At 52.2% G+C, this 27,636-nt stretch overlaps 2 protein-coding genes across 5 annotated transcripts in view; both read left to right on the top strand.

The window, feature by feature from the left end:
• Nucleotides 1-2,406, top strand: part of LSS (lanosterol synthase) — a 42,248-nt gene extending 39,842 nt beyond the window's left edge. For 2 of the 3 annotated variants that reach the window (XM_057697076.1, XM_057697079.1), the window contains exon 22: nt 197-2,406. In XM_057697076.1, coding sequence (XP_057553059.1) covers nt 197-328 — 132 coding nt within the window. In that variant the 3' untranslated portion in view covers nt 329-2,406. The remainder of the gene's footprint in view (nt 1-196) is intronic. The other variant, XR_009047727.1, reaches the window with a different exon arrangement.
• Nucleotides 2,407-7,588: 5,182 nt separating this feature from the next.
• Nucleotides 7,589-25,637, top strand: SPATC1L (spermatogenesis and centriole associated 1 like). Of its 2 annotated transcripts, none has more exons than XM_057697847.1 (4): nt 7,589-7,842; nt 13,043-13,387; nt 24,346-24,497; nt 25,103-25,637. In XM_057697847.1, the coding sequence occupies exons 1-4, from the start codon at nt 7,614-7,616 to the stop codon at nt 25,427-25,429; spliced, it is 1,053 nt and encodes a 350-aa protein (XP_057553830.1). In that variant the 5' UTR covers nt 7,589-7,613; the 3' UTR covers nt 25,430-25,637. The 2 variants fall into 2 exon arrangements, with proteins under 2 accessions (XP_057553830.1, XP_057553831.1); XM_057697848.1 differs by having other exon boundaries at nt 7,641-7,842; nt 13,037-13,387; nt 25,103-25,429.
• The last annotated feature ends 1,999 nt before the right edge of the window (nt 25,638-27,636 follow it).

Below are 27,636 nucleotides of genomic sequence, written 5' to 3'. Positions count from 1 at the left end.
TGGATGCGTCCGGGGTTGATGGGGCTGTGAGGGGCTGGCGGGCTGGGCTGGAGGGTTTGCTGCAGGGTCTGGGGTCTGAGAGCTGGGATGGTGGTAGGTCTGCCTGCTGTGGTCCAGCCCTTCAGCCAGGGTCCCGGTTTAGGGAGCCGTCCAGCCACCTGGTGGAGCTGTTGTGTTAATTCCCGTGTCCTTTCAGGGCAACATCGCTGGAGTCTTCAACAAGTCCTGTGCCATCAGCTACACGAGCTACAGAAATGTCTTCCCCATCTGGGCCCTTGGGCGCTTCTCCCGCCTGCACCCGGAGAGCGCCCTCGCCGGCCACCCTTGAGAGCACGTCTGTGGGCACCTGGGGGCAGGGCTGGCCATGCGCGTTCCAGGCGAGGCTGGGGCACCTTGGGGAGGCTGAGGCAGCCCCCTAACTGTCCTCTCCGGCGGGAGTCCTGAGCTCGGGCCTGTGGCAGGGGCGGGGCAGCTATCTTCAGACACAGCTTGCAATGTAGGTTTAGTTCTAAGAACAGCTGGTCGAGCTTAGGTGAGGGAGGGGACGGGGCGGGGCATGATGCTGAACGAAGCGCAGCACGTTCCGTGGTGCTGCCTGGCGTGGCACGCATCCTCGCTGTGGCCGCGGGGCTGGGAGGGCTTTCCTGACCAGCGACCACGTTCTCGGGGGTGGAGCAGCCATGCCTCATTCACACCCTGCCTTGGGCCCTTGAGGACCGGCTCTTCTCGCCTCTGTCTCAGGCTGAGGGGCATGACAGCCTCCCCGAACAGCCCGGCGGTGGAGGCCGGGCCTCCTGTCCCAGTGGCCACCCGCTGGCCCTGCCCCGGGTCTCGAGCTCGCCACCTCCGTGTTGCAGTTCAGCCAGCCCATGGGGCTCCAACATCTCTCCCTCCAGAGGTTAGGATCGTCCCGTGATGACAGACAGGAGGCCGAGTGCGAGGAAGGGTGAGGGGGCGTCAGTGGCCCCGCAGCACGGGCCCTGCTGTGTGTCGGGGACCTTCACGCCCGCCTTGTGCTCTAAGCTAACGGGAGGGTCAGATTTCCAGGCACTGCCCCTGGCTTCTGAACCGTCTGGTTTGGCCTGCGTGGACTTGGGACCCAGGATGGAAAATCCAGGTCCTGGAGTCACCTCCGACCTGTGAGGATGAGCGGGAGTGTGTCTGTGAGAGTCACCGAGAGCTCTGACGAGTGCCAAACCCAGGCCTGGGGCGCCCCAGCGGCCCACCTGCTTCTCGCCCGCCCCAGGGCCTCCTCCACCCGCTGTCACCCTGTGCCACCTCCCCGTCGGACGGCAGTCCCGGCTGCGCTCCCCCAGCAGACCATCCTCCTTGGACAGACGGACAGACACCGGGGTGCCCCCTGCTCTTGCCACTGCCGCCCAGAACCCTTAGGGAGAGGTTTGCAGTGCGTGGCCTTGCCCCCACGGCTCTCATGGCCCCGAGCACTGTCCCTGACTCTGGCAGTTGCCTGAGCCGCCCACCCCCACCGCCCTCCTGCCCCCACCCCAGTGGTGCTCTGCCCGCTCTGGGCCCCGCAGGGCTGGGCGTGTGTGCGCACAGGCAGGTCCCACCGCTCCGCCCGCTGCCGCACTGTGGTGTTGAGCCGGTGCTCGTTGAATGTCAGCACGTTCCCCAGATGTTTTTAAATGAGGGTTTGCTTTGCTGAAGGAGCGGTGCTGGGCGCCTATGAGATCTGTGGGATCTGCTCCCGCACCAGCAGCACAGACAGTCATTTGCCGGCCTGCTCCTTGCTCCTTGCAGTGGCACTGCCCAACCATGACCAGATCTGGAGGAAACATAAAGCTTCCACAAAAGAAATGAAAATCCACCTTTTTTTTTTTTTAAATCCACTTTTATACTGAAACATTCCTGAAAGTCACCTGTCTCACCAGCTACCTTAATACACAGACGTTTGAGTCCCTTAGGCAGAGGCTTGTCATGCATGTGTTTGGTCTTATCCTGGAAACCGTCGTGGATTGGGGTCCCTCGTGCCTCATGCTGGATGCTGGACCACTACCCCTCAGTCTCAGGGAACAAGAGCGACTGCTCCAAGACAGGCAGGATGCACATCCAGTTATTTGAGGGGAAGATATTTGCTTCACCCTGATTAAAAATCAGGTTCTCTGTGCTGGGTGAATGATTGCTGTGTCTTGAACTGAAGCTGTTCTGCTTGTGGTTACCAGGAGCAAGTTGTGAACGTTGCGCTGGGGCATCTCCTCCGGAGCCGGGTTAGCTTTTCTTGCTCACCAGGACATGAACGGCAGGTCTGACCCTTTGAGGGATTCTCTAACTGGAAATGCTTAGCTCACAATGGAGACTCATCTCCAGGAAAATGCCTTCCTTACTGAACATAACCAGTGTCGACACAGAGATTAAAATTTTCTTTGGGCAATAAAAATGTTTAAACATTGATGCCGTAGCTGTTGCCCCCTCATTCTCCTTTCACAGCTGAGTACAGCTTAATTGGCAGCTTGACTTGTTTTCATGGCTCCATCTGCAATGTAAAGTGTTATTTATATTTCCCTTTGTTCCAAAAAGAAATTGAGGTTAGAAACAAGACAAGGGGACATGAAGGCAAGAAAGTCAGAGGGGCCTGGGAGGGACGTTGCATACAAGGTACCTGCCAGGAGCTTGATTCGCTCACTCTTGTTGGCCTCGGTGCTCGACTTTCTTGTTGATGGTGGGGAGGGGACGTCTGGTCACAGCAGGATTGACAAGAACCGCCCTCCAAGTGGCAGCTGTAGGAAGCCGAAGGCGCAGCTCTAGAGAGCTTGCTAGACTCACTGGAGGCACTGGGGCAGCAGGTCTTCCTTGACCTTGGACTCTCCTCAAGGACATGTGCGTGGTATTTTCACTTGGAATTTCTGGTGCTATTTTAAAAACCCTCTTTCTTCACTCAAGATGAGGGTGAGAATGATAACGCCAGAGGTACTTGTTTTCTTCAGCGAAAATAATTCAGCCATTAGTTTCTATCTGATGACTGTTCCTGACACGCGACTTCCAGCCTTACTCGCACGGCAGTGTGACCCAGGGGCTGTTCGAGACCCGGGTTGCACATGGTGGAGAACAGTGGTTCTGGTGGCTTCAGGCAGCCTCAGATGCCTGTCCCACAGCCAGGCCACACGTGGGTATAGGACGCAGCGAACCTGCGGCCGCTCATTCCCCAATGCCCTGGTTCTCGGGAATGTGGAGGAGCAGGGCCTGCTCTCCAGGAAGAGGTGAGCATTGGAATGGCCTGACGGTGGCCAGAAGACCTGTTGGGTAGTACTGAGTGGTCCAACACGTGTAGTCTGAGTCCTAGAAAGGGGGAAGGGAAGGCGGGGGTCAGGCAGAAAAACACTTGTAGTAACCGTGGCTGAAATTTTCCCAAACACAAGACAGATAAGCCCACAGACCTGTGAAGCTCTCAGCAGACATGTAGACCAAAAAACCAACCAAAACCCCCTTCAGGGCTTGTGATAATCACGCGGATGAAGATCAAGGCTGAATAAGTCTCAAAAACAAACAGAACAGGCACGTCAGGTTCTGGCGAGCAAAGACAAGGATGACAAACAGCTTCTTGTCAGGAACAGAACACAGTGGAATGACGTCTTCAAAATGTTGAAAGGAAAAAAGCTGGTAAACTTTACATTACACATTCAGAGAAAACAGAGAGACTTCCCTGGTGGCGCAGTGGTTAAGAATCCGCCTGCCAATGCAGGGGACACGGGTTTGATTCCTGGGCCGGGAAGATCCCACATGCTGAGGGGCAACTAAGCCCGTGTGCCACAACTGCTGAGCCCGTGTGCTGCAACTGCTGAAACCCTCGCATCTAGAGCCTGTGCTCTGCAGTGAAGAGTAGCCCCTGCTCACCACAAGTAGAGAAAACCCCTGTGCAGCAATGAAGACCCAAAATGCAGCCCCCAAAAAACTTAAAAAAAAAAAAAAAGCAAATGAAGGCAGAGGAGTCCATTTCCAGACAAACCAATGGTGAAGGAGTTGTCCAGCAGCCTTGCCTTACGAGAAATGTTCAGTCGTTTAGATGCAGGAAAGGTACCAGGAGGACCCTGATTTTCGGAGAATGAAGAGCACCAGCTGGGAAGTGTATGGTAAGTATAGAAGGCTTTCCTCCTTTGTCTAAACATTTTTTTCTTTAAAATTAACTTTTAAAAGCAAAAATAATGGTGGTTTTGACATAAGGAGAAGCAAAAGATGAGAAAACAACAGAAAGGATGCTGCAGCAGGACGGAGGCCCTTACCTGGGGCGTGAAGTGGTGTATCACTTAAAGGTAGACTGTGATAAGCAAAAGACACCCACTGTAAAGCCTAGAAGAAACCACTGAAAAAGAGAGGCGCAGCCAGTAAACTCATAACGGAGATAAAATAACCTAAAAGAAGGCAAGAGAGAGAAGAACAAAGGACTGATGAGACATAGAAAACAAATAAGGTAACAGCCTTAAACCCACTCTCATGGCCCGAATTGTGCCCCTCCCGCCCCCCGAACTTGTGTGATGCTGCGTCTGGAGATGGGCCTTGAAGAAGTTAATTAAGGTTGAACGAGGTCATAACGGTGATACCTGATCCAGTAGAACTGCTGTCCTTGTAAGAGAGAGAGACACCAGGAACACACGCGCGGAGGAAAGACCACATGAGGTGGGCAGTCCGCACGCGAGGAGAGAGGCCGCAGGAGGGACCAGCCCAGCCAACACCTTGTCTTGGACGTCTAGCTTCCCGAACTGTGAGAAAGTAACTGTCTGTTGCTTAAGCCGCCCAGTCGGTGGTGCTTTGTTGTGGCAGCCCTAGAAGACTAATACACCAACCATTGAAATAATTTCATTAACTGTAAAGCTCTCTGGTTAAAAAGCAGTGATTGCCACATTGGATGAAAAAGCATGACCCATCTATGTTGTCCACAGAAATTTTTAGTACAAAGATACAGACAGGACAAAAGTGAAAGTTTAGAAAAATACATAACATAAAAACACAAGAAGAAAAAGTGCTGTGTTAATTTCAGTAGATTTCAGGGAAAGGAATAGTGCCAGCAATAAAGAGACATTTACTAACAATGAAAATGTCCGTTCATCAAGAGGGTGTGGCCATCTGACGTGTGAGATCTGACATGTGTGAGCACCTAATAACCAAGCTGCAGGATACACGGAGCAAAAGCTGGTGGGACTCGAGAGAATTAGACAGACACACAGCTGTGGTGGGAGATTGCAGTACTTGTCTCAGCAACTCTAGACAGAACTTCAGCCACTCTATACTCTTCAATTATAGAGTAATTGGCATCTATATAGCTCCCGGCATTCTTTTCCAGAGCTCTTTCACTAAGAGAGGCCATGTGCTGGGTCCTGAGTCAAGTCTCAAGAAATTCAAACGGATTGAAACTGTAGAGAGTATACTCTGACCACTAGGGAGTGAAATTAGAAATCAGTAACAAAAAGACTTAGAAAATCCCAAATATCTGGAAATGAAACAATACACTTCTAAATCATCTATAATAAAAAATAAAAGCACAAGGGGAATTAGAAAATATTTCAAGCTGAATGAAAATAAAAATGACATCAAAATTTGTGGGGTGTTGCTACAGCAGTGCTTAGAGAAATGTTTCCAGGCTTAGGTATTGATGCTGTAGGTAAGGTTTAAAATCAGTGATCTCAGTGTGCATCTTGAGAATCTTAAAACCAAAACAAGTAGAAGGAAGGAAATACTAGACAAAAGAGAAGTCAAATGCTACAGAAAACATAAAAGACCAATGAAACCAAAAGTTGATGCTTTGAGAAAAGTAACAGGCCTCTAGTCTGACCAAGAAGCAAGAAAGAAAACAACCGATGTCAGGAATACGAAAGGGTACATCACTGTAGATCCTGCAGAAGAAAGTCATCCAGTCTGCCCCGCTGAGCCTGGCCACCCTTCTCCCTGGATCACACTGTTCCCACCTGCCCTGCTTACTTCACATGCTCCTGCAAAAACCCGCCAAAGCTGTTTCTGCACTTGGTTGTTGTTTTCTGCCTCAGTTGGACCCATTTGTCCTCAGAGGCGTGAGACCTCAGAGAGAATAATAAGGAAATATGAACTACGTAATGCCAGTATTCCACAATGTAGATGATGCAGACAAATTACTCAAAAGACACAGTTATTATCTAGATAGGCATGAGAAGAAATGGAAAATTTGAGTGACTTTAAGAAGTTGAATTAGAAACTAAAAGCTTTGCTAGAAGAAAACTCCGGGCTCACGTGGCTTTGCTGTTGAATTTATCACACATTTAAGAGAGAAATAGCAATGTAACACAACATCCAGAAAATAGAGGGGAAACCCTTCACAGCTCATTGTATAAGGTCAACGTGACCTTGATCACAAAATCAGACCAGGACATTACAAGAAAAGGAGATACAGATCAATTTCCCTCATGAATATAAAAAATATTAGCAAGTTGAATCCACTGATGTGTTAGAAGGAAACTGGCAGGATGTTCCCAGGTCCATGGCTGGAGGGCGTCACATCAAGAGGCCTTTTTTGGGGTAGGGAAGAAATGGCATTTTAAATGCAAGGGGAGGGGCCGGGGAGGGAGCTACTTATGCCCGCCTGCCCGCTGGCCCTGTTCTCAGGAGTCTGGTGGGGCAGTGCCACGGGCCTTCCTTAGTGGGCACCGTCCACATCCCCGCCATCCTGTCTGGTCTGTCTTGGACGGAGAGGGAGGTTGGGATTTAGCAAGCCCCACCGAAGGCTCTGTTTCCCTGAGGTGACATGACGCTAAGTTGTTTGTTCGTCTGGGGACGTCCGGGCTCTGTTCTGCCTGGAGGCCCCTGCGCTCCCCAGGCCCTCAAGGTGAGGGGGAGCCGCAGGCATCGGCAGGAGGGGAGAGAGCACTCCTGTTGCTGTTCTGGGCTGCGTCCTCTGGAGGAGCAGGAGGAGACCCATCTGCTGCATTTGGAGCCAGGAAACAGTGCTGAGTTTATGCACCTCTGGGTAGCAGGGGGGGTAGGGGGTGGGGGGTGGGGGGTTCACAAGGTCACACTGACCCAGGACCAGAATCTGGCTGGACTCTGTGTGTGCTTGATCCAGACGGCCCAGTTCCCTGGCTGGGGGTCCTCAGGTCCAGTCCGTGTCCCAGACACTCTGTGCTGGTGGTTCGTGTGGGGACGCTGACGTGCCACCTGGACCCTCCAGACCAGGGGAATGTGGCCGGCAGCTGGCCTCCAACTGCCAGCCCCCCAGAGCCCACCAGAGCCACGTGGGCTGTGGGAGCCGTCGAGGGGCTCCCCGGTCACCTTCCTCTGCGCCCCCGGCCTCTTCCTCAGGTGGGCATCCCAGGCGTGCGCCGTCCAAGTGTCCGCATGCCAGGCACCCCCAGCTCTGGGCCGGCCAGCCTGCCACTGAGGGTCCTGCTGATGGCTTTCTGGACATGCTGGAACACTCCTGTCTGGGCCTCGGCCTGCGCGCGCCCTGTGCTGGGGGCCGTCCCCACCCCCCCGCCCCCTTCCCTCCACCCACTCGTGGCCGCGGGTGCCGCCGCCGCTTTAAGGGTGACATCACAAGGCTGCGGAAGGCCGCATGGAACTCGGGGCTCTTGGCGTTTCTGGAGCGCCCACGGGCCCTGGATTTCCACCTCCATGGGCCCGCGGGCCCGCACATGAGCACCGAGGACGCGGCCGCAGCCATGGCTGAGGGCAGCGAGCTGACGAGCAGACTCATGAGCGAGAATGCGGACCTCAAGAAGCAGGTGCGGCTCCTGAAGGAGAACCAGATGCTGAGGCGGCTGCTCAGCGAGAGCTGCCAGGAGAGCTGCGGGCGCGGGCGCCGCGACCTGCTCCTCCCCCAGGCGCCCGCCTACCCCGAGGCCTGCTCCCCCGGGGGCCCAGGTGAGCCGCGGCCTGTCCCCCGGTGCTCCGCGCCCGGGAGGCGGGCTGGTGACCCACTTGGGCTGGCGGGGCTCCGTCTGTGGTGGCTGCCGAGGTCCCACCGCAGAGGCTTCAAACGGCACGTCCGGGTCCAGCGAGGGCAGCCGGGGCCAGGAGGCCGGGCCGTGTGCGCCTCTCCTCTCCCCGGAGCGTGGCCCTTGGCCGGGGCAGCTGTGGCCGCCGTGCTGGCCGTCAGGCGTGGCCCGGCGTGTGGCAGGAAGGGCACCAGGAGGGAGCGCCTGCAGCGCCGCCGGCAGGAAGCGAGGAGGCGCGTGGCCCAGCCTGCCCGCCGTGGAGGCCGCTGCAGAGGCTGTGACAAGCTCTGCGGAAGTTCGTTGGTTCTGCTTAAACACTCTCCTACAGGCAGAGCAGGGTGTAGGGCGGGGTCGGGCCATGACCTCGGTCTGCGTGGTTGGGGTGTGGAACCTGGGCCCCGTGGCCAGGCGACCTGCATGTCCCCGGAGGTGGTGGTCCCTCTCCCAGGCCTGACGCCTGCAGGGGGTCCGCGCCGCCTTCGCAGCCTCGGGGGACGCCTGGTGTGCGGCGGCTGCACAAGGCACGTGTCCCCAGGCCTTGTCTGCGCTGTGACAACTGCCAAGCCGTGTGCCTTGTGCCGCTCTGTCACCCCTCGTCCCAAGAGTTGAGCCGTGCGGGGACCTACCCTCAGGGCCCAGAGCCATCCCGTGGTCAGCCGGGGGCAGCTCCCGGGCCCTCCCCTGCTCCCCGCTTTGCTGGGCTGGAAGGGTGGGCTGCGTGCGAGGTGCAGGCCCTTGCTCAAGCCGGGCCGTTCCCCATCGGGCTCCAAGCTGGGGGCAGCGTCTCCAGGACTGTGGCTGGCGCCCCGCCCGTGGGCCAGCCCCGATCCCGCTGGACGCCCATCTTAGGCGGAGCCCCAGCCCCTGGCCAGCCCAAGGCCAGTAGGCCTTCCACAGAGAGGCCTCGGAGCCCTGGCTGTGGGGCGCGGGCCAAGGTCGGCGTGGGTCTCAGGCATGCTCAGGGCCACCTCCGTGCCCAGGGTGCAGCCTTTGGCAGGGTGCAGCCTTGGCCTTGGGGCCGGACTTGGAGAACCAGCAGGAGTTCCCGAGAGCAGCTCAAGGTTACCGATGGACGGGAACTGCACACAGCAGCACACTGTCCACATTCGAAACAGGACGTGTTCTGAAAGCCTGTTTTCCCATTTAGCAGCGTCACTCGGGTCGAGCCGCGCCCACTCCCCAGGCAGCCACTGCCAACGTCTCCTCGGTCTCTAGCACGTCTTTCCTGTGTGTCTAGGGACCCTTTCGCTTTCCGTAAACGGGGTCCAGTGTCTGTACCGTCCGTCTTGCTGTCGTTGCCCATCCGTCCTCCCCTGGAGGGAACACTGTTCCCTGTGCGTTCACCGCAAGCCCTTCAGCCCGGACCCCACCGCGGGAGCGCCCTTCCAGCCCCTTGTGACCACGGGTGGCCTCGCGTGTGCCTCTGTGGCCTGCTGAGGGGTAGCTGGCGGGGAAGCCTTGGGTCAAAGGCCGCGTGCAGTTGAAGTGTTGAGAGGGCCACTGGAATGCTCTCCAAAAGGCTGCGGCCTCTACCCCCTGCACCTTCTGACACCGGCCTCACCTGTGGGAGGTGAGCCAGGCCGTGCCGGGATCTCCTGGGGTCGCTTCCAGCACGTGGTGCACGTGTTCTAAGGGACAGGGGGGCAGCCTCGCCCTGCCGGCCCCTCCCTCCTGGGCCAGTTTCCTTCAGACCACCCTGGTCCCCGACCCCCTGGAGTCACGGGGCCCCTGCTGTCGCCTGGACTCCTTGTTGTCCTGGGTGGAGTGTCAGCTGGCTCAAGTCGTTTCGGTGCATCTCTCTGCCTCTTTCCCGTTAACACCGCGATGCTGCTGTTTCCGTGTTGTTAGAAATACACGTCCCATGGCTGTGTGGCATCCCAAAGTCAGATGGACCACAATTTAATGCACTCTCCTTATGTTTGAAATGACAGTTCTTTTTTCTCACCCTGAGGTAAACACCACAGCAAAATACTTTCTATTTAGGGTCTTCCCTTAGGGTATGTTTTCCTAAAAGTGGAATCTGGCTTAGAAGGTGGAGTACTTTTTCTCACATTTTTTCTGCTTCCATTCACCCAGAAGATCATTTCATCCCCTGCCGTTTTATTAAGTAATTTTGTCTCTGTTTCTTCAAGTCTCTTTAGCCACTTCTCACACATAAATCTTTCACATTAACTAGTTTATTTCTGGAGCGCTTTGTGTTACTTTTGCAGTCATGGATGGGATGTCTTTTTTCACTGTATTTTCAGTGATCAGTGTTGCTGTGTTTTGGAAAGCTGTTGATTTGTAGATATTTCTCCTGTCTCCAGCCCCTTCATGAGCCGTGTTATTCTGCTACATTTTTCAGTTTGTTCTCCCGTGTTTTCTACGTCTTTAGTTGCTCTGTCTCTAACGACCACTGTAAGTGAGGTTGCCAGCTCACCACTTGTATCCTTCTTCGTCTTTGTTCCTCAGGACTCCCAGGACCTTTGGCCTTGGCGCACCGCCCCCCACCCCCATCCTCCTGGTGGCTGGTGAGCCGTGAAGGGCCCGGTCTGCCCAGGGATCAGGGGCCATGCAGGCTGGGTGCTGGGGAAGAGTCTTTCTAGTCCTCATTTTTAGAGAACAAAAAAATTTGAGAAACAGCTCACTTTGTTAAATTTTTATGACCTCGTTTCAGCATCTGCGGAAGTGCCCTCAGCTGCTTCCCAAGGCTCCCCTTTGGGGTCTTGGAACGCTGCTTTGCTGAGAGACCCCGCGGGTCCTGGGCCTGAGCTGTGTCTGTGGGGCATCTGTTTGGCTGGGGCTTTGCTTAGGATCTCTGGACTCTGTTCCTACGTGAATGTGGGCTGCAGTTTTCTTTCTGTGGGTTGTCTTTGCAAGGATTTGATATCAGAGTTGTGACAATTTATAACCATAATCAAGCATCTTTTAATTTTTTCCGTGTTCCAACCTCATTTATATGATGTCAGGATTGTGAATTGTTTGGGAACTGGAAAGAACTCACCCACCAACCACCCAGGCCTGTGGCCCTTTGCAGCATAATTATTCTATAACTTCTCAGTTTTTCTTTTTTGCTTATTGGCCCGTTTAGGTTTTCTACTTCTTACTGAGTCATTTAAAATAATTTCCCAGATGAGCTCTCCTTTTATTAAAATCTTCAATTAATATTCAGTTGTATATAATACTTTTATAACTTAAACATTATCTTCCTAGTCATTCTTCTATCACTTTTCTCATTTCCAATTTTATTTCTTTATGTTTTTTGTGACTCTAAAGTAGCTTTCCACAGTTTTGCTGTCTTATTGGACTTATCACAGAGCTGCTTCAAGTTTATTTCTGGTGCCATTTTTATTATTCTCTTTTGCTTTCTTCAAGAATTCATTCTCATATGAATGGTTAATTTTTTGGTGATGTTTTAGAAGTAATTAAAGGATTTAAACTGCTAATTTCACTCTAAATACAGTTTTTTTAAAATTAATTTATTTATTGGCTGTGTTGGGTCTTTGTTGCTGCACACGGGCTTTCTCTAGTTGTGGCGAGCAGGGGCTGCTCTTCTTTGTGGTCTGTGGGCTCCTCATTGCTGTGACTTCTCTTGTTGTGGAGCTCGTTGTTGTGGAGCACGAGCTCTAGGCGCATGGGCTTCAGTAGTTGTGGAACATGGACTCAGTAGTTGTGGCTCATGGGCTTTAAAGCACAGGCTCAATAGTTGTGGCACATGTGCTTAGTTGCTCCAAGGTATGTGGGATCTTCCTGGAGCTGGGATAGAACCCTTGTCCCCTGCGTTGGCAGGCTGATTCTTAACCACTGTGCCACCTAGGAAGCCCTAAATACAGTTTTAAGTGTACTGATGTCTTAATATATATAGGGTTCTGATTTTCATTATTTCTCAATAATCATTTTTTCCTATTTTCATTTCCTCCTTCATCTGATCATTACTTAGGAGAATGCTTTTATTTATTTCTTATTTATTTTTTAATAAATTTATTTCTTTATTGGCTGCATTGGGTTTTCGGTGACCACTTGGGGTGGCTTCTCTTGTTGCACTAGGCTCTAGGCACATGGGCTTCAGTAGTTGTGGCACATGCGCTCAATAGTTGTGGCTCACGTCTCTGGAGCGCAGGCTCAGTAGCTGTGGCTCACACGGGCTTAGTTGCTCTGCGGCATGTAGGATCTTCCCAGGGCTCGAACCCATGTCCCCTGCTTTGGCAGGCAGATTCTTAACCACTGTGCCACCAGGGAGGCCCCTATAGATTTATTATAAGGTGACCTAAAAATTTGGACTTGACTGAGGATTTAAAAATTTTTTTTAACATTTAACACAACTTTCTTAAGGCTTGGGAATAACAGAAGGGAATTTCAATTCACTAAATAGAAACTAAAAGCAACGTGCAAACCCACCTGGCCACATAGCAATCCCTTTAAAAATGAGTCATAGATGTGGCTCTTCTCCAAGTCCATGAGGTGAGCTTTCCCAGCCCCTGCCCACTGCCGGGACAGCCCACCTCTCCTTGAAATATTTGTGTCCTGAGCACAGGGTTCCCGGCTCCTCCAGGGCTGAGCCAGAGGCAAAGCCAGCCCTGGGGACCTCAGTGCCTCATGCTTGGTGAGTCCTGAGACACGTCCCGTTGACAGTTTTGGGCCGCATGGCCAGCAGGGGATGCACGTCAGGGGCGCTGATGGCGGCTTTGCGCTCACGAGGAAACTTGGAAAGAGCCCCACGTGCATCAATGGGCCGGTGAACTAAAACATGTGCGTGTGCACGCGTGTGTGCACGGTTAGGTGAACCAGCGAGCTACCAAATGACTCGCTCGACTTGGATAAGTCTCAAAAAGAGATAAGTTTCATAATAAAACGTGTCAGATGATACCATTTACATAAAATTTAAGAAGCATGTAGAAGTCACTGTCATGGTGTGTGGGTGCCCAGGTGGGAGGCGGCATCGGAGGCACCCACACTCGCTGTGCCCGTGAACCTGAGGCTGCTGGTATCCTTGGGCACAGGTGCCCACAGCCACTTCGCCCACGTGTCCATCACCTCTTACACAGGGGAAGTGCGAGCAGGTGTCAGAGCTGGGCAGGGCGTGTGTGTGTTCTTAAAGTGGCCTCTTTAAGAACTTCTGCTTCCTCTCCTCCCTGCCCCAGTTCCAGATTTTGGAAGGTTCACCAGTGGCCCTGATGCGCCCTCCCAGCTGCAGGCGTCCTCCCTGGAGGACCTGCTGTGCTCACACGCCCCCCTCTCCAGCGAGGACGACGCCTCGCCAGGCTGTGCCACCTCTGCCCAGGCGCCCTTCAAGGCTTTCCTCAGCTCCCCGGAGCTGCGCGTGCCCCACGGCTCTGACCGGAAGCTGTCCCCGCTCCTGAGCCCCTTGCAGGACCCGCTGGCGGACAAGACCCTGCTGGAGCCCAGGGAGGTGAGCCGGCCCAAGAAGGTGTGCTTCTCGGAGAGCAACCTGCCCTCTGGGGACAGGACCAGGAGGAGCTACTACCTTAACGGTAAGATGGGTGAGGGGCGGGCACGGGGTGGGGCGGCCGCCGCTGGGAGGGTGGTCCAGGCCCAGCCTCTCCACCAGCCCGCAGAGGAGGACAATGTGCCTGGGGGCCAGTGCCTGGGCTGCGTCTGTTCACATCTTTTGACCATTTTAAAAAGTGAGTTGCTTGTTTTCTTACGATTGAGTTGTATGAGTTCTTTGTATATTCTGGACACCAGACCTTTTTTGGGTGTATGTTTTGCAGATATGCTTTCCCAGTCTGGCTTTTCCATTTTCATAATAGTATCCATGGAAGAGCAAAACTCTTTAATTTGATGAAGTCCAGTTTACTGATTTTTTTCTTTTATATAAGTTCATGCTTTTTATGTCCTACTTAAGAAATCTTTGACAAACTGAAGGTCACAGATACTCTCTCCTATGTGTTCTTCTGGAAGTTTTGTAGTTTTCTGTTTTACATTTAGGTTCTTGATCAATTTCAAGTTAATTTTTGTGTACGGTATGAGGTTTGCATTAGGTATCCATGTGTTCCAGCACCAGCGTTTTAAAGGTTATCCTTTCCCCGTTGAATTGCGTGGACACGTTTGTCACACTGTCCACATGTGTGTGAGTGTGTTTCTGGATTCCCTGTGCTGTTGCGTTTATCTGCGTTGGTATTGACTCCAATGCACAGTGTCTCCGTTACTGTAGATTTATAAGACTGTGAATCAGATGGTATAAGTTCTTCAACTTTGTTCTTTTTGTCAAAGTTATTCTGGCTATCTTAGGTCCTTCCGTATGAATTTTAGAATCAACATGTACCCATTTCTACAAAAAAAGACTTGCTGGGATTTTGATTGGAATTGCCCTGGACCTCGAGGTCAATTAGATCCATTTTCAGAGAAATGGCATCTTAACAACATGGAATCTTCAGATCTGTGGACCCTGTGTCTTGTTTTGCTGAACGTTGCTTTATTGTTGCTTCACAGACATTGCAGTTTTTACACTGGAAGGTCTGTGGCAGCCTGTGTGGAGCAAGTCAGTGATGCCATTGTTCCAACAGCGTTTGCTCACTTAATGTCTGTGTGTCACACTTTGGTAGTTCTGGCGATAGTTCATGTTTCCCGGTAGTATTATCTTTGTTGTGGTGACCTCTGATCCATGCTCTTTGATGTTGCTGCTGTTTTGGGACAGCAAGGACTACGCCCATACAAGAAGGAAGCTTAATGGATAAACGCTGTGTGTGTTCTGACTGCTCCCCCGACCAGCCCCCTCCCCACCCCCCATCTCTCTCCCTCCCCTGGGGCCTCCCTGTTCCCTGAAGCACAACAATATTGAAATTAGGCCAATTAATAACCCTACAACAGCCTCTAAGTGTTCAAGTGAAAGAAGAGTCACATGTTCCTCACTTCACATCAAAAGCCAGAAATGATGAAGCTGAGTGAGGAAGGCAGGTCGAAAGCCAAAATGGGCTGAGCTGGGCCTCTTTCGCCAAACAGTTAGCCAAGCTGTGAAGGCAAAGGAAAGTTCTGGAAGGAAATTAAAAGTGCTGCAGGGAACACACGAATGACAAGAAAGCAAAGCAGCCTTATTGCTGATGTGGAGAAAGTTTCAGTGTCTGGACAGAGGATCAAACCAGCCACAGCACTCCCTTCAGCCAAGCCTAACCCAGAGCGAGGCCCTCATTCTCTCCAGTTCTGTGGAAGCTGAGAGGGGTGTGGAAGCTGCAGAGGAAAAGTCTGAAGCAGCAGAGGTTGGTTCATGAGCCTGAAGGAAAGAAGTTGTCTCCGTAACGTCAAAGTGCCAGGTGAAGCAGCAGGTGCTGATGTAGAAGCTGCAGCCAGTCACCCAGAAGGTCCAGCTCAGACCATCAATGAAGGTGGCCACACTACACAACAGGCTTTCAAAGTGATGAAACAGCCTCTGTTGCAAGAAGATTCTATCTAGGCCTTCATAGTGAGAGAGGAGAAGTCAATGCCTGGCTTCAAAGTTTCAGAGGACAGGCTGACTCTTGTTAGGGGCTAATGCAGCTGGTAACTTGTAGTTGAAGCTCATTTATTATCTGAAAATCCTAAGATCCTTAAGAATTATGCTAAATCTGCTCTGCCTGTGCTCCATAAATGGAACCACAAAGCCTGGATGACAGCACATCTGCTCACAAGATGTTTTCCTAAATATTTTAAGCCCACTGTTGAGACCTACTGCTCATTGACAAGGTGCCTGGTCACCCTGGAGCTCTGGTGGTGATAGACAATGAGATGAAGGTTGTTTTCATGCTGCTGACACAGCATCTGTCCTGCAGCCTGTGGACCAAGGAGTCGTTCTGATTTTCAGGTCTTATTATTGAAGAAATACATTTTGTAAGGCTATAGCTGCCTTGGACAGTGATTCGTCTGATAGATGGTGCAAAGTCAGTTGAAACCTTTTGGAAAGGATTCATCATTCTAGGTGCCAGTAAGAACATTCATGATTCACGGGAAGAGGTCAAAATATCAACATTAACAGGAGTTTGGAAGAAGTTGATACCAACCCTCATGGATGACTTTGAGGGGTTCAAGACCTCAGTGGGGAAAGTAACTGTAGATGTGGTGGAAACAGCAAGAGAACCAGAATCAGAAGTGGAGCCTGAGATGGGACTGAACTGCTGCCATCTCAGGATAAAGCCTCACAGTTGGGGAGCTGCTTCTTATGCTTACCTCTTAAGAAAGTGGTTTCTTGAGATGTAATCTACTCCTGGTGAAGATGCCTTGCAGATTGTTGAAATGAAAACAAAGGACTTAGAACATTACATAAACTTAGTCAATAAAGCAGCAGCAGGGTTTAAGAGGATTAACTTTAATTTTGAAAGAAGTTCTATCGTGGGTGAAATGCTACGAAACAGCATTGCAGGCCACAGAGAAATTATTCTTGAAAGGAAGAGTCAATCAATGACACAAACTTCATTGTTACCTCTTTTAAAAAAATTTATTTATTTATGTATTTATGTATTTTTGGCTGCATTGGGTCTTCACTGCTGCACTCAGGCTTTCTCTAGTTGCAGTGAGCCGGGGCTACTCTTTGCTGCAGTGTAGGGGCTTCTCAGTGTGGTGGCTTCTCTTGTTGCTGAGCACGGGCTGTAGGCACATGGGCTTCAGTAGTTGCAGCACGCCAGCTCAGTAGTTGTGGCTTGAGGGCTCTAGAGCATAGGCTTAGCAGTTGTGGCCCACGGGCTTAGGTGTTCTGCGGCATGTGGGATCTTCCCAGACCAGGGATTGAACCCGTGTCTCCTGTATTGGCGGGCAGATTCTTAACCACTGCGCCACCAGGGAAGTCCCATTGTTACCTTTTTAAAGAAATTGCCACACCAACCCCAACCTTCAGCAACCACCACGCTGCTCAGTCAGCAGCATGCAGGCAAGACCCTCCACCAGCTAAAAGGTTTTGACTCATTGAAGGCTCAGATGATGGTTAGCATTTTTTAGCAATAAAGTATTTTAAAATTAAGGTATGTACATTGGTTTTTTTTTTGGACATAATATCATTGCACACTATAGACTACAGAATAGTGTAAATCTAACTTTTATGTGCACTGAAACACCAAAAAATTCATGTGACCTGCTTTAGTGTGATATTTTGCTTTATTGTGGTGGTCTGGAACTGAACCAGCAATGTCTCCAAGGTATGTTTGTATATCTCTCCATTTATTTAATTCTTTAAAAATATTGCTCAGTTTATAGTTTTATATGTACAGATCTCATACATTTTTGTTTAATTTATCCCTTAGTATTTCATGTTTCTGATGCTATAATAAATAGTATTGTTTTTATCAATATGAATTTCTGATTATCTGTTTCTAGTATATAGTAACGCAGTTGATTTTGTATATTGACCCCCATGATGGTTAATTTTATTTGTCAACTTGACTGGGCCATTAGGTGCCCAGATATTTGGTCAAACATTATTCTGGGTATTTCTGTGAGGATGTTTTTGGATGACTTTAATATTTAAATCAATAGACTGGGGACTTCCCTGGTGGCGCAGTGGTTAAGAATCCGCATGCCAAAAACAAAAATAAATGAGTGGGACCTAATGAAACTTAAAAGCTTTTACATAGCAAAGGCAACTGTAAACAAAGACGACCCTCAGAATGGGAAAAAATATTTGCAAACAAATCAGCAGACAAAGGATTAATCTCCAAAATATATAAACAGGTCATGCAGCTCAATATCACAAAAACAAACAACCCAATCAAAAAATGGGCAGAAGACCTAGATAGGCATTTCTCCAAAGAAGACATACAGATGGCCAAGAGGCACGTGAAAATCTGCTCAACATCACTAATTATTAGAAAAATGCAAATCAAAACTACAATGAGGTATCACCTCACACCAGTTAGAATGGGCATCATCAGAAAATCTACAAACAATAAATGCTGGAGAGGGTGTGGAGAAAAGGGAACCCTCTTGCACTGCTGGTGGGAATGTAAATTGGTACAGCCACTATGGAGAACAATGTGGAGGTTCCTTGAAAAACTAAACATAGAATTACCATATGACCCAGCAATCCCACTCCTGGGCATATCTCCAGACAAAACTATAATTCAAAAAGACACAAGCAACCCAATGTTCCTTGCATCACTATTTACAATAGCCAGGACATGGAAACAACCTAAATGTCCATCAACAGAGGAATGGATAAAGAAGATGTGGTACACATATACAATGGAATATTACTCAGCCTTAAAAAGGAACAAAATTGGGACATTTGTAGAGACATGGATGGACCTAGAGACTGTCATACAGAGTGAAGTAAGTCAGAAAGAGAAAAGCAAATATCGTATATTAATGCATATATGCGGAATCTAGAAAAATGGTACAGGTCAACCAGTTTGCAAGGCAGAAATAGAGACACAGATGTAGAGAACAAACATATGGACACCAAGGGGGAGCCTGGAGCCCATGCTTCACAAGAGAAGCCACCAAAATGAGAAGCCCATGCACCACAACAAAAAGTAGCCCCCACTTACCACAACTAGAGAAAGACTGCGCACAACAATGAAGACCCAACACAGCCATAAATAAATAAATAAAAATAAATAAATAAACAAATAAATAGACTGAGTAAAGCAGATTGGCCTCCTTAACGTGGGTGGGCCTCATCCAATCAGTTGAAGGCCTGAATAGGACAAAAAGGCTGACTGTCTCTCAAGTATGAGAGAATTCCTCCTCCTGACTGCCTTTGCATTGCAACTGAAACCTCAGCTCTTCTTGGGTCTCACACCTCTAGTCCTTTGAACTGGAGCCACACCCTTGATTCTCTTGTTTCTTAGACCTTGAACTCAGACTGGGACTATATCATCAGCTCTTCTGAGCCTCCAGCCTGCAGAATCAACCTCGCAGATCTTGGGACTTGTCAGTTTTCATAATCATGTGAGCCAATTCCTTACAGTAAATACACACACACACACACACACACAGACACACACACACGAGTTCTGTTTCTATTTCTCTAAAGAACCCTGACAAATACAACCTTGTATCCTGCAACTTAACTGAACTCACATATTTGTTCTAGTAGGGTTTTTTTTGTTTGATTTTTTGTTTTTGGTAGATTCTTTAGGACAGATGATTATGTCATTTGTGAATAAAGACAAAGTTACTTTTTCATTTCTAATCTGTATGCCTTTAATTTCTTTTTCTTGTCTTGATGCATTGGCTAGAACAAGGTTGAATAGAAATGGTGACAATGGGCATCCTTGCCTTTTTCTGATTCGGGGGAAAGCATTCAATCTGTCACCATAAAGTATGATGTTAGCTAAGTCTTGTAGATGCCCCCCCATCAGGTTGGGGCAGTTCCCTTTAACTCTTTGTTTGCTTAGAGTTATCCTGGATGGATTTTGGAATTTGTCAAATGCTTTTCCTGCACCTATTGAGCTGAGCATTTGGTTTTTGTTTGTAAATAAATGAAAACATTGGTTGATTTTTGAATTATAAGCCAACCTTGAATTACTGAGATAAACCTCACTTGGTCATGATGTATTATACTTTTGTGCATTGTTCGATTCAATTTACTAAACTTTTGTTAAGAATTTTTGCAGTCTGTGAGGGATATTGGTCTATGGTTTTCTTATAATGTCATTTTTGACTTTGATATTGGGTTAATGTCAGCCTCAGTGAATGAGGAAGAAGATATTTCATTCTCTTTATTCTCTAGATGAGTTTGCGTAGAATTAACACTATGTATTCCTTAGGCATTTGGTAAAATTCACCACCAACAACACCTGAGCCTTAAATTTTCTCTGTAGGAACATCCTCCCCCCACCCCAACAAATTCAATTTCCTTAGTTGATATAAGGCTATTCAAATTTTTTATTTCTATTGAGTGAGCTTTTTTATCTTTTAAGGAATTGGTTCATTTCATCCAAGTTGTTAAATTTGTTGGTATAAAGTCATTCTTAATATTCCATTATTATCTTTTTAATGTCTGTAAAATCCGTGGTGATGCCATCTCTCATATCTGATAGTGGTAATTTCTGTCTTCTTTCTCTTTTTCTGTAATAAGTCTGGCTAGAGGTTTATCAATCTTATTGACTTTTTTTCTTTGAGGAATAGGTTTTTGGCTGGATCTTGGAAGGCTCAGGTTGGACTAGAAATGATTTCTAGATCCTCTCAGATGTAGCTTGTTTCTTGATTTATACTTTAGAGAGAGAGGGAGGCAGGAAGAGGGACTGATTCCTGATGAGATAAATGTATTAATACTGAAGGGGGAGCTTGCACCCTGCTCCTCCATGGGCCCCATCTTTCCTAACATGCTTCTGTGCAGTGTATCTGGGTCTCAGCTTTAATTCCTGGGTACCTTCTGCAGCGTTGCCAAGTGATTAAGGAAGGAGTACACTGAAAACTACAAAACATGGTTGAGAGAAATTAAAGAAGACCTAAATAAATGGAAAAAATCTTGTGGTCGTGGCTTAAAAGACTTAATATTATCAAGATAGCAAAACTCCCGGAATTGATCTACAAATTTCAGTGCAATCCCTATCAAAATCCCACCTGGCTTCTTTGCAGAAATTTACATGCTGATCCTAAAATGTGTATGGAAATGCATGGGACTCAGAATAAGCAAAACAATCTTGAAAAAGGAGAATAAAATCAGAGGACTCACCCTTCCCAATTTCAGAATTTACTGTAAAGCTACAGCAATCAGTAGCAGTGTGGTACTGATATAAGAATAGGCATACAAGTCAATGAAACAGAATTGAGAGTCCAGAGATAAACCCATGCATTTACAGGTTTGATCTTTGAAAAGAGCTCCAAGACAATTCAATGGAGAGAGAAGAGTCTTTTCAACAAATGGTGCCAGGAAAGTGGATCTCTACATGCAAACAAATGAAATTGGACTTCACACCACATATGAAAATTAACTCAAAATAGACCAAGACTTAAAAGACCTAAAACCACAAACTCTTAGAAGAAAACACAGACATAAATCTTATGACCTTGAGCTTCCCTGGTGGTGCAGTGGCTGGGAATCCTCCTGCTAATGCAGGGGACACAGGTTCCAGCCCTGGTCTAGGAAGATCTCACATGCCATGGAGCAATTAAGCCCTTGCGCCACAACTACTGAGCCCACATGCTGCAACTACTGAAGCCCACGCACCTAGAGTGTGTGCTCCACAACAAGAGAAGCCACTGTAATGAGAAGCCCATGTACCACAACTAAGAGCAGCCCCTGCTCTTCACAACTACAGAAAGCCTACGCGCAGCAACAAAGATCCAACGTAGCCAATTAATTTAAAAAAAAATTAAAAGAGAAAACCTTTAGAAAACAATAAATCCATGCCTAGTTAAAAAAAAAACTTATGACCTTGAATTTGGCAATAGATTCTTATTTGTGACACCAAAGGCATGAGCAACAAAAGAAAAAACAGATACATCAGACTTTATCAAAAGTAAACATTTCGGTGTTTCGAAGGAGCATTTCAAGAAATTGAAAAGTCAACCCACAGAATGGGAGAAAATACGTGTAAATCATGTATCTGATAAGGGAATAGCATCTAGGATATATAAGAACTCTTACAACTCATTAGCAGAAGGCAAACAATCCAATTAAAAATGGGCAAAGAATTTAAACAGCCATTTCCCCAGGATAAGACAAATGAATGGCCATAAGCATGTGAAAAGACGCTCTGCATCATCAGCCATCAGCAAGATGCAAATGGAAACCGCGGTAAGCGGCACTTCCCGCGCACTTGGAGGCCGTGACAGCGACCGGCCTGCGTGGGGCGCACACGGTGGCACACACGTGGCCGCTGTGGAGGACGGTTAGACAGCTCGCAGAAAGTCAGATGTAGCGTTACCTTGTGCCCTAGCAATTCCGTTCCTGGGTATATTGCCGAAAGAATCAGAAACATTTGTCCACACAAGCATTTTTACGTGAGTGTCCACGGCAGCTTTGTTCATGATGGCCAACAAGTGGGAACGGCCCTAATGCCTGTCAGTGGAGGAGTGCCGTGTGCATACTCTGGAATGTGCTTCAGCCATGCACAGGACCGACACACGCCACAGCATGGGTGCGCCGTGAAAACGCATTGGTGAATGAAGCCAGTCACAGTGATTCCACTGGTACGAAATGTCCAGAGTACATAAATCCATGGCACAGGAAGCAGATGTGTGGGTGCCGGGTGGAGAATGGTGAGAGATGGGTACAGGGTTTTTGGTGATAAAAATGTTCTGGAGTTAGACTGTGGTGATGGTTGTGCAACTCCGTGAATATACTAAAGACCACTGGGTTGCACACGTGAAGAGAGTGAGTTTTATGATGTGATGTGTTTTATAGCTCAATGAAAAGATTTAAAAGTGACTGAGAGTGGCGAGCCCCTCAGCCTCAGTTCCTCTGTGGGTGAGTGGGGTCCGAGGCCCCCTCAAAGGCTCATGGTGGGGATAGGGATAAGTCAGACCACGGGAGGGCTGGAGAGGCTCCTGAGGAGGGAACGGACGCAGCCCGGCCTCAGCTGGGTTGGCCACTGGCGGCCTCAAGGGCCCCCCTGAGGGGGGTCCCAGCCCCTAGGAACCCCCCCACCCCAGTTTACCTCCGAGTCCAGAGCCTGTCCTGCACCCCCGCTGCAGCCGCCAGATCCCCCTCTGTGTCTCCCACCCCAGCACTTCTCGGCCCTCGGACACCTGGCCATTTGCCCCCCAACCCAGTGACCTTGTGACCCCAGGGCCTTCACGGGGCTCTGGGTCTTGTGGCCCAGGTGAGGCCTCTGCCCCAGGCATCCACAGCCCCTCGGCCCCTCCCTCACCCCACCCCCATCTGCAGGGCCACCTCCCCGAGGCCTGGACTGTCCTGAGTTCCGCCTCATCCTCCCGGCTCAACACCTGCACAGGCTCGGCCGAGGGAGCAGAAGGACAGGTGCCCCCACCCCACCCCACCGCTGCCCCAGCCTATCCTGGTGTCCACAGAGGAGGCGGCTGCTGACACCTGACCTCAATAAGCCGGTGCTGACCGGCGATGGTGTTCCTGCAGAGAATGGCCGGGCAGGGCTCTGGGATGGGGGCTACGTGGACAGTCACAGGATGGGGCCGAGGGAGGGAGAACAGCAGTTCCAGGTCACAGGCAGGGTTAGTCCCACAGCCCAGCGCTCACACCTGCACAGACAGCCTGCAGGGAGGTCTCAGAGCAGCCCAGCGGCTCCTGGGCCACTGAGCCCTGCCAGCAAGGGCGGGGAGTCAGGCCAACCTCTCTGTGTGGTGGGCGAGTCCTGAGCCTTCGGTGGGCACAGGTGTCTGTGGGTAACAGGACCTGGGGGCTAGCTCTCCACGTGGAGCACCCAGCCTCTTTGTGCACCGCTCACCTGCTGGACAGACCCGGCCGGGCTGCACCATCCAACACTCCTGGAAGGGGTTTGGATCACGGGCGAATTTGAAAGTTGCAGGGCTTTAGGGAAAGCTTTAGAAGTGGGCACATTATTAGGTGTCTCCTGTGGGGAAGAAAGAGCAGAGCGTGGAAGGCAAGGGAGCCTGTGCCCCTTCAGTAGGGCACGTCCCAGTCAGCGCCAGAGCCCCGGGCACCGCGAGGCAGGCCCTTCCTCACTTGGTGGTCTCTCAAGGTCAGGTGCATCTGGTCTTAACAGTTGGCAGCTCGATCTTCAAAGAGCACAGTGGTTTTGAAGGGTATTGATCATAGCACGGTTGTCGGGTAGAAGGCTTGCTGACATCGGAGGATGCCGTAGGGAGGTGAGATTTGGAAGCAGGTTTGGGAGGAGAGGGTGGTTGATGTGCTGGGGTGACCGTGGGGGAATAATTAAAATTATAACTTCTGCCAACGCAGCAATCCTCTCCACAACGAAAAAAAGTCTTATTGTCGAATAAGCACTAGACCAGCCTGCAATACACACGGGCTGCCAGGCAGGGCCTTGCTGTCTCACGTAGCTGCGAAGCCTGGACCCACACGTGTTACATGCATGTTCTTGAGTTCACCAGGACCCCACCCTCAGGTGGGGGACAGCCTAGTCCGTCCCAAGTGTACCTGGTCGTAGGGCTGGGGCCTCCGAGGGGGGCTACCCTTGACTGGGTGCTAGATAGACTCGCTGGTGACAAGGGGACAAGAAAAAACAATCCTGGGCTGTGAAACAGGCTTTTAAAGTGTTTACGTCCGTCTCAGCTGGTGGGGTGGGGTGGAGAAAGGACCTGGGATGGGGTGATCAGGGAACATGCCAAGAACAGGGAGGAGAGGAAAGGTCTTTTTCCCCTTCAGCAGCAGAAAATTCAAAGCTTCCTTTTAAATTTGTTTGCCGCACAGTGGGGGGCAGGTGGCGGTGGGGAGGAGGGACCAGGGTCCTGTGGGAGGGCCCGGCCCGGCCCCCGAGGCTTCACCCCAACCTACAGTGGTTGCGTTTGGGTCAGTTCTCTCCGTGAAATGGACCCTGGAGCACAGGCAGGAGGAAGGCGGGCGGCCCTCGGAGTCCTGGCCGCCTGTCTCACCGCCTCCACCCCTGCCCCCCCACAGAGATTCAGAGCTTTGCCGGCACTGAGAAGGACGGGCGCATCGTCGGAGAAATCGCCTTCCAGCTGGACCGGCGCATCCTGGCCTATGTCTTCCCAGGGGTGACCCGGCTCTACGGCTTCACAGTGTCCAACATCCCTGAGAAGATCAAGCAGGTTCACCTCCCTGCCCCGGGGTCCCCTTCCTGCCCTAGGACCCCTCCTGCCCCGGGGTCCCCTTCCTGCTCTAGGACCCCTCCTGCCCCGGGGGCCCCCTTCCTGCCCTAGGACCTCTCCTGCCCCAGGGTCCCCTTCCTGCCCTAGGACCCCTCCTGCCCCGGGGTCCCCTTCCTGCACCTTCACCCACACACTGCAGGCCTGGACCAGCCTGAGTGGTGTCAGGCACACGTGCCGGGGGACACGATGAGCCGGTCCCATGAGTCCCTTTGCTCCCACCTGTGCTTCCTGGCCTGGGACAGTCTGGACTGTGGCTCCAGGCTGGGGAGCCCTTTGACACTCACCCAGGGCTGGCAAGACGCCTTCTCTGCGCTTGTGCTGGAGCTCCCTGCTCTCCCTGACCCTGTGCGCGAGCGGGAACCTGGGAGCCCCCTCCCCTGGTGGGGGCCTGGCTCTGGGCCTCAGGGTCCCCGCCTACACAGCTGTGCTCGGGGAACCCCGCCCCTGCCCCGCCCAGGCCCGCTGGACCCGGGCCCCGCCGCCTCCCCCTCCCACCCCCCGCGCGGGGTCCTGGCTCCTCTGCCCACCCGCGCCTGTGCCCGCAGACGTCCATCAAGTCCCTGGACGGCTCGGTGGACGAGAAGAAGCTGCGGGAGCTGACGCACCGCTACCTGACGCTAACGGCGCGCCTGGAGCGGCTGGGCTACAACCGCGACGTGCACCCGGTGTTCAGCGAGTTCCTCATCAACACCTACGGCATCCTGAAGCAGCGGCCCGACCTGCGCGCCAACCCGCTGCACAGCAGCCCGGCCGCCCTGCGCAAGCTGGTCATCGACGTCGTGCCCCCCAAGTTTCTGGGCGACTCGCTGCTGCTGCTCAACTGCCTGTGCGAGCTCTCCAAGGAGGACAGCCGCCCGCTCTTCGCCTGGTGAACCCGCAGCCCCGCGCCTCCTGCAACCAACGCGCGCTGCAGCCCGGGCGCCGCGCGCCTCCTCGCTCCCCGGAGGGCACCGAGGCCGCCAGGGCCCGGCGCGCCGCCGCCTGCGCTGTCCCGCCTCTCCGGCCGGCGCCCCGGCGCCCGCCCCGCCGCCCACACCTGCGCGGCGAGCCGCACCCATTAAAGTCGTCCGTTTGCTGTTCCTCCTTTACCGCTGCTCTTGGAGGGCGGAGGCCCCGCCGTGCCCGGAACGAGGCCGCCAGCCCCGAGGCCCCGCCCGCACCTACGGCGCCCGGCCCCTCCGCTGGCGTCTCAGGGCCTGCCCTCGGGAGGGACTCAGCCGCGGGCGGGGCCGCCGCCGCATCTGCAGGCCGAGTCGGGAATTGCAAGGCGGCCGCAGCAGAGCTTTGAAGCACGTGCGGGGGTGCAGCCGTGTGGGTGTGTCTCCCGCCCCCCAGGCTGGCCCAGGGCAGGCAGTTTACCTGGGAGACGGTTCGAGGAAGCAGGACCCCCGGGGAGGGGAGTGTTGTTGTGCGAAGGGCGTCTATTTCCTGCTTGGTTCTGGAATCGCGAGCCCCCGGCCGTTTGGTTGGAGGGTGGTGGCAGGAACGAGCATCTGGGCACGGGTGATGGGAGATGGCTTTTCCTATAAATGGTGGAGCGTTCCGGGGTCCCTTACTCAGGAGCTAGATTTAGCACCTGCCAGAATTTTTAATGTCTCAAAACCGCCCCCAGGAGCTGGTCCCAGCATCACGCTGCGTCCCGGCCCCGCGTCTTGTGTTCCCAGCGGTGGCCAAGCCTTGGCCCAGGACTGTCTCTGTGGGACACACAGCACCGCTCTTGCCAGAGCCCTCTGGCCCCCACCTCTCCTGAGGCCTAGAGAGGGGTGGTGGCCCCCTGGTTCCTTCTCTGCCGTGAGTGAGGATGAAGGTGCTAGGGTGCCCCGTCCCCCGGTCCTCACAGCCTGGTGTGTCCCAGACACACCGGCGCCTCAGGCCCCTGTCTCAGGGCCAGTGTTGTAATAAACACCACGGACGGGGCAGCTTAAACAATAGAAATCTATCAACTCAGAATTCTGCAGGCGCCGCAGGGCCGATCCCCCGGGGCCTCTCCCCTGGGTGTGCAGACGGCCATCTCCTCCGTTTCCTCACATGGTCACCCCTCTCTCTGTGGGTGTGTGTGTCCTAATTTCCGTCTCCGAAGGACGCCAGTCCTATTGGATTAGGGCCCACCCTAGTGACCTCGTTTTAACCTCATTTCCTCCATGAAGACCCTGTCTCCGTGTGCAGTCATGCTGGGGATTAGAGCTACAACATACAAATCTGGGTCACAGTTCAGCCCATAGCAAACCTCACCCTCCCCTCCCCTCCCTGCCGCAGACACGACCCTGGCTGAGAGTCCCCACCACCTGGGGGTCCTCTGCAGGTGCAGGGCTGTCAGGTGCCCCCCTCCCCCCACCTGTGGGCTCTCTCGGGTGGGACCTGGCATCGGGGCCTGGGTTTGGAAAGCTGTCCTGGCTGAGCCCCCGCAGAGGGTCAGGTGCTGCTGGTGCTCCCACGTCCCCTCCTGGGGTCCGGGGGCCAGGATGGCCATCACCCACGTTCACCCACAGTCACCCCAGGGGCCACACTGGACAGGACGGGCCTGCCCCCAGCTTCTGGGGTCTCTGGGCTCACCCAGCGGCTTCTCCCTCTTCCAGTCCCCATGAGCAGCTGCTGGGAGGTGGGCTTCCCAAGGCCAGACAGCTGGGACCCGAGAGATCTGGGCATCCCTCACCTGGCCCTGTGCTGACTGCCGAGGGGCGGAGTAGCCTCAGACGCTGGTCACCCCAGAGGCCGTGTGGGGCACCCATTTCCGGGAAGACCGTGGATAGGTGTAGCTGCTCTTGGGAGGGGATCCCCTCCCTGCAGGGTCCGCGTGCTGCCAGGATGACCACGTGATCCGTAGGCCTTTGCGGAATGGAAACTCCTGCGGTTCAGAAATCACCAAGGACTTCAAGAGGGTGTCGGCCCGAGCCGGCCCTCTGGGCTCAGGGCCCTGTGCTGCTGCCCTTGTGGGGACCCTCCGGCCTCCCCTGCCTGAGCCAGGGAGCGCCACGCACTGGCACATGCGGAGCCCGCCCATCCTCCGCCGACCAGGTGCGCTGACCTCCGCCGGGAGCCAGGCCCAGTGCTGGGCCTCACACGCAGCCCCGAGGCTTGG

Source organism: Hippopotamus amphibius, chromosome 10 (assembly GCF_030028045.1).
Source record: "Hippopotamus amphibius kiboko isolate mHipAmp2 chromosome 10, mHipAmp2.hap2, whole genome shotgun sequence".
NCBI classification, from domain to species: Eukaryota; Metazoa; Chordata; class Mammalia; order Artiodactyla; family Hippopotamidae; genus Hippopotamus; species Hippopotamus amphibius.
The sequence above is the reverse complement of the archived record's forward strand: the minus strand, read 5'-3'. Positions and strand labels throughout refer to the sequence as shown.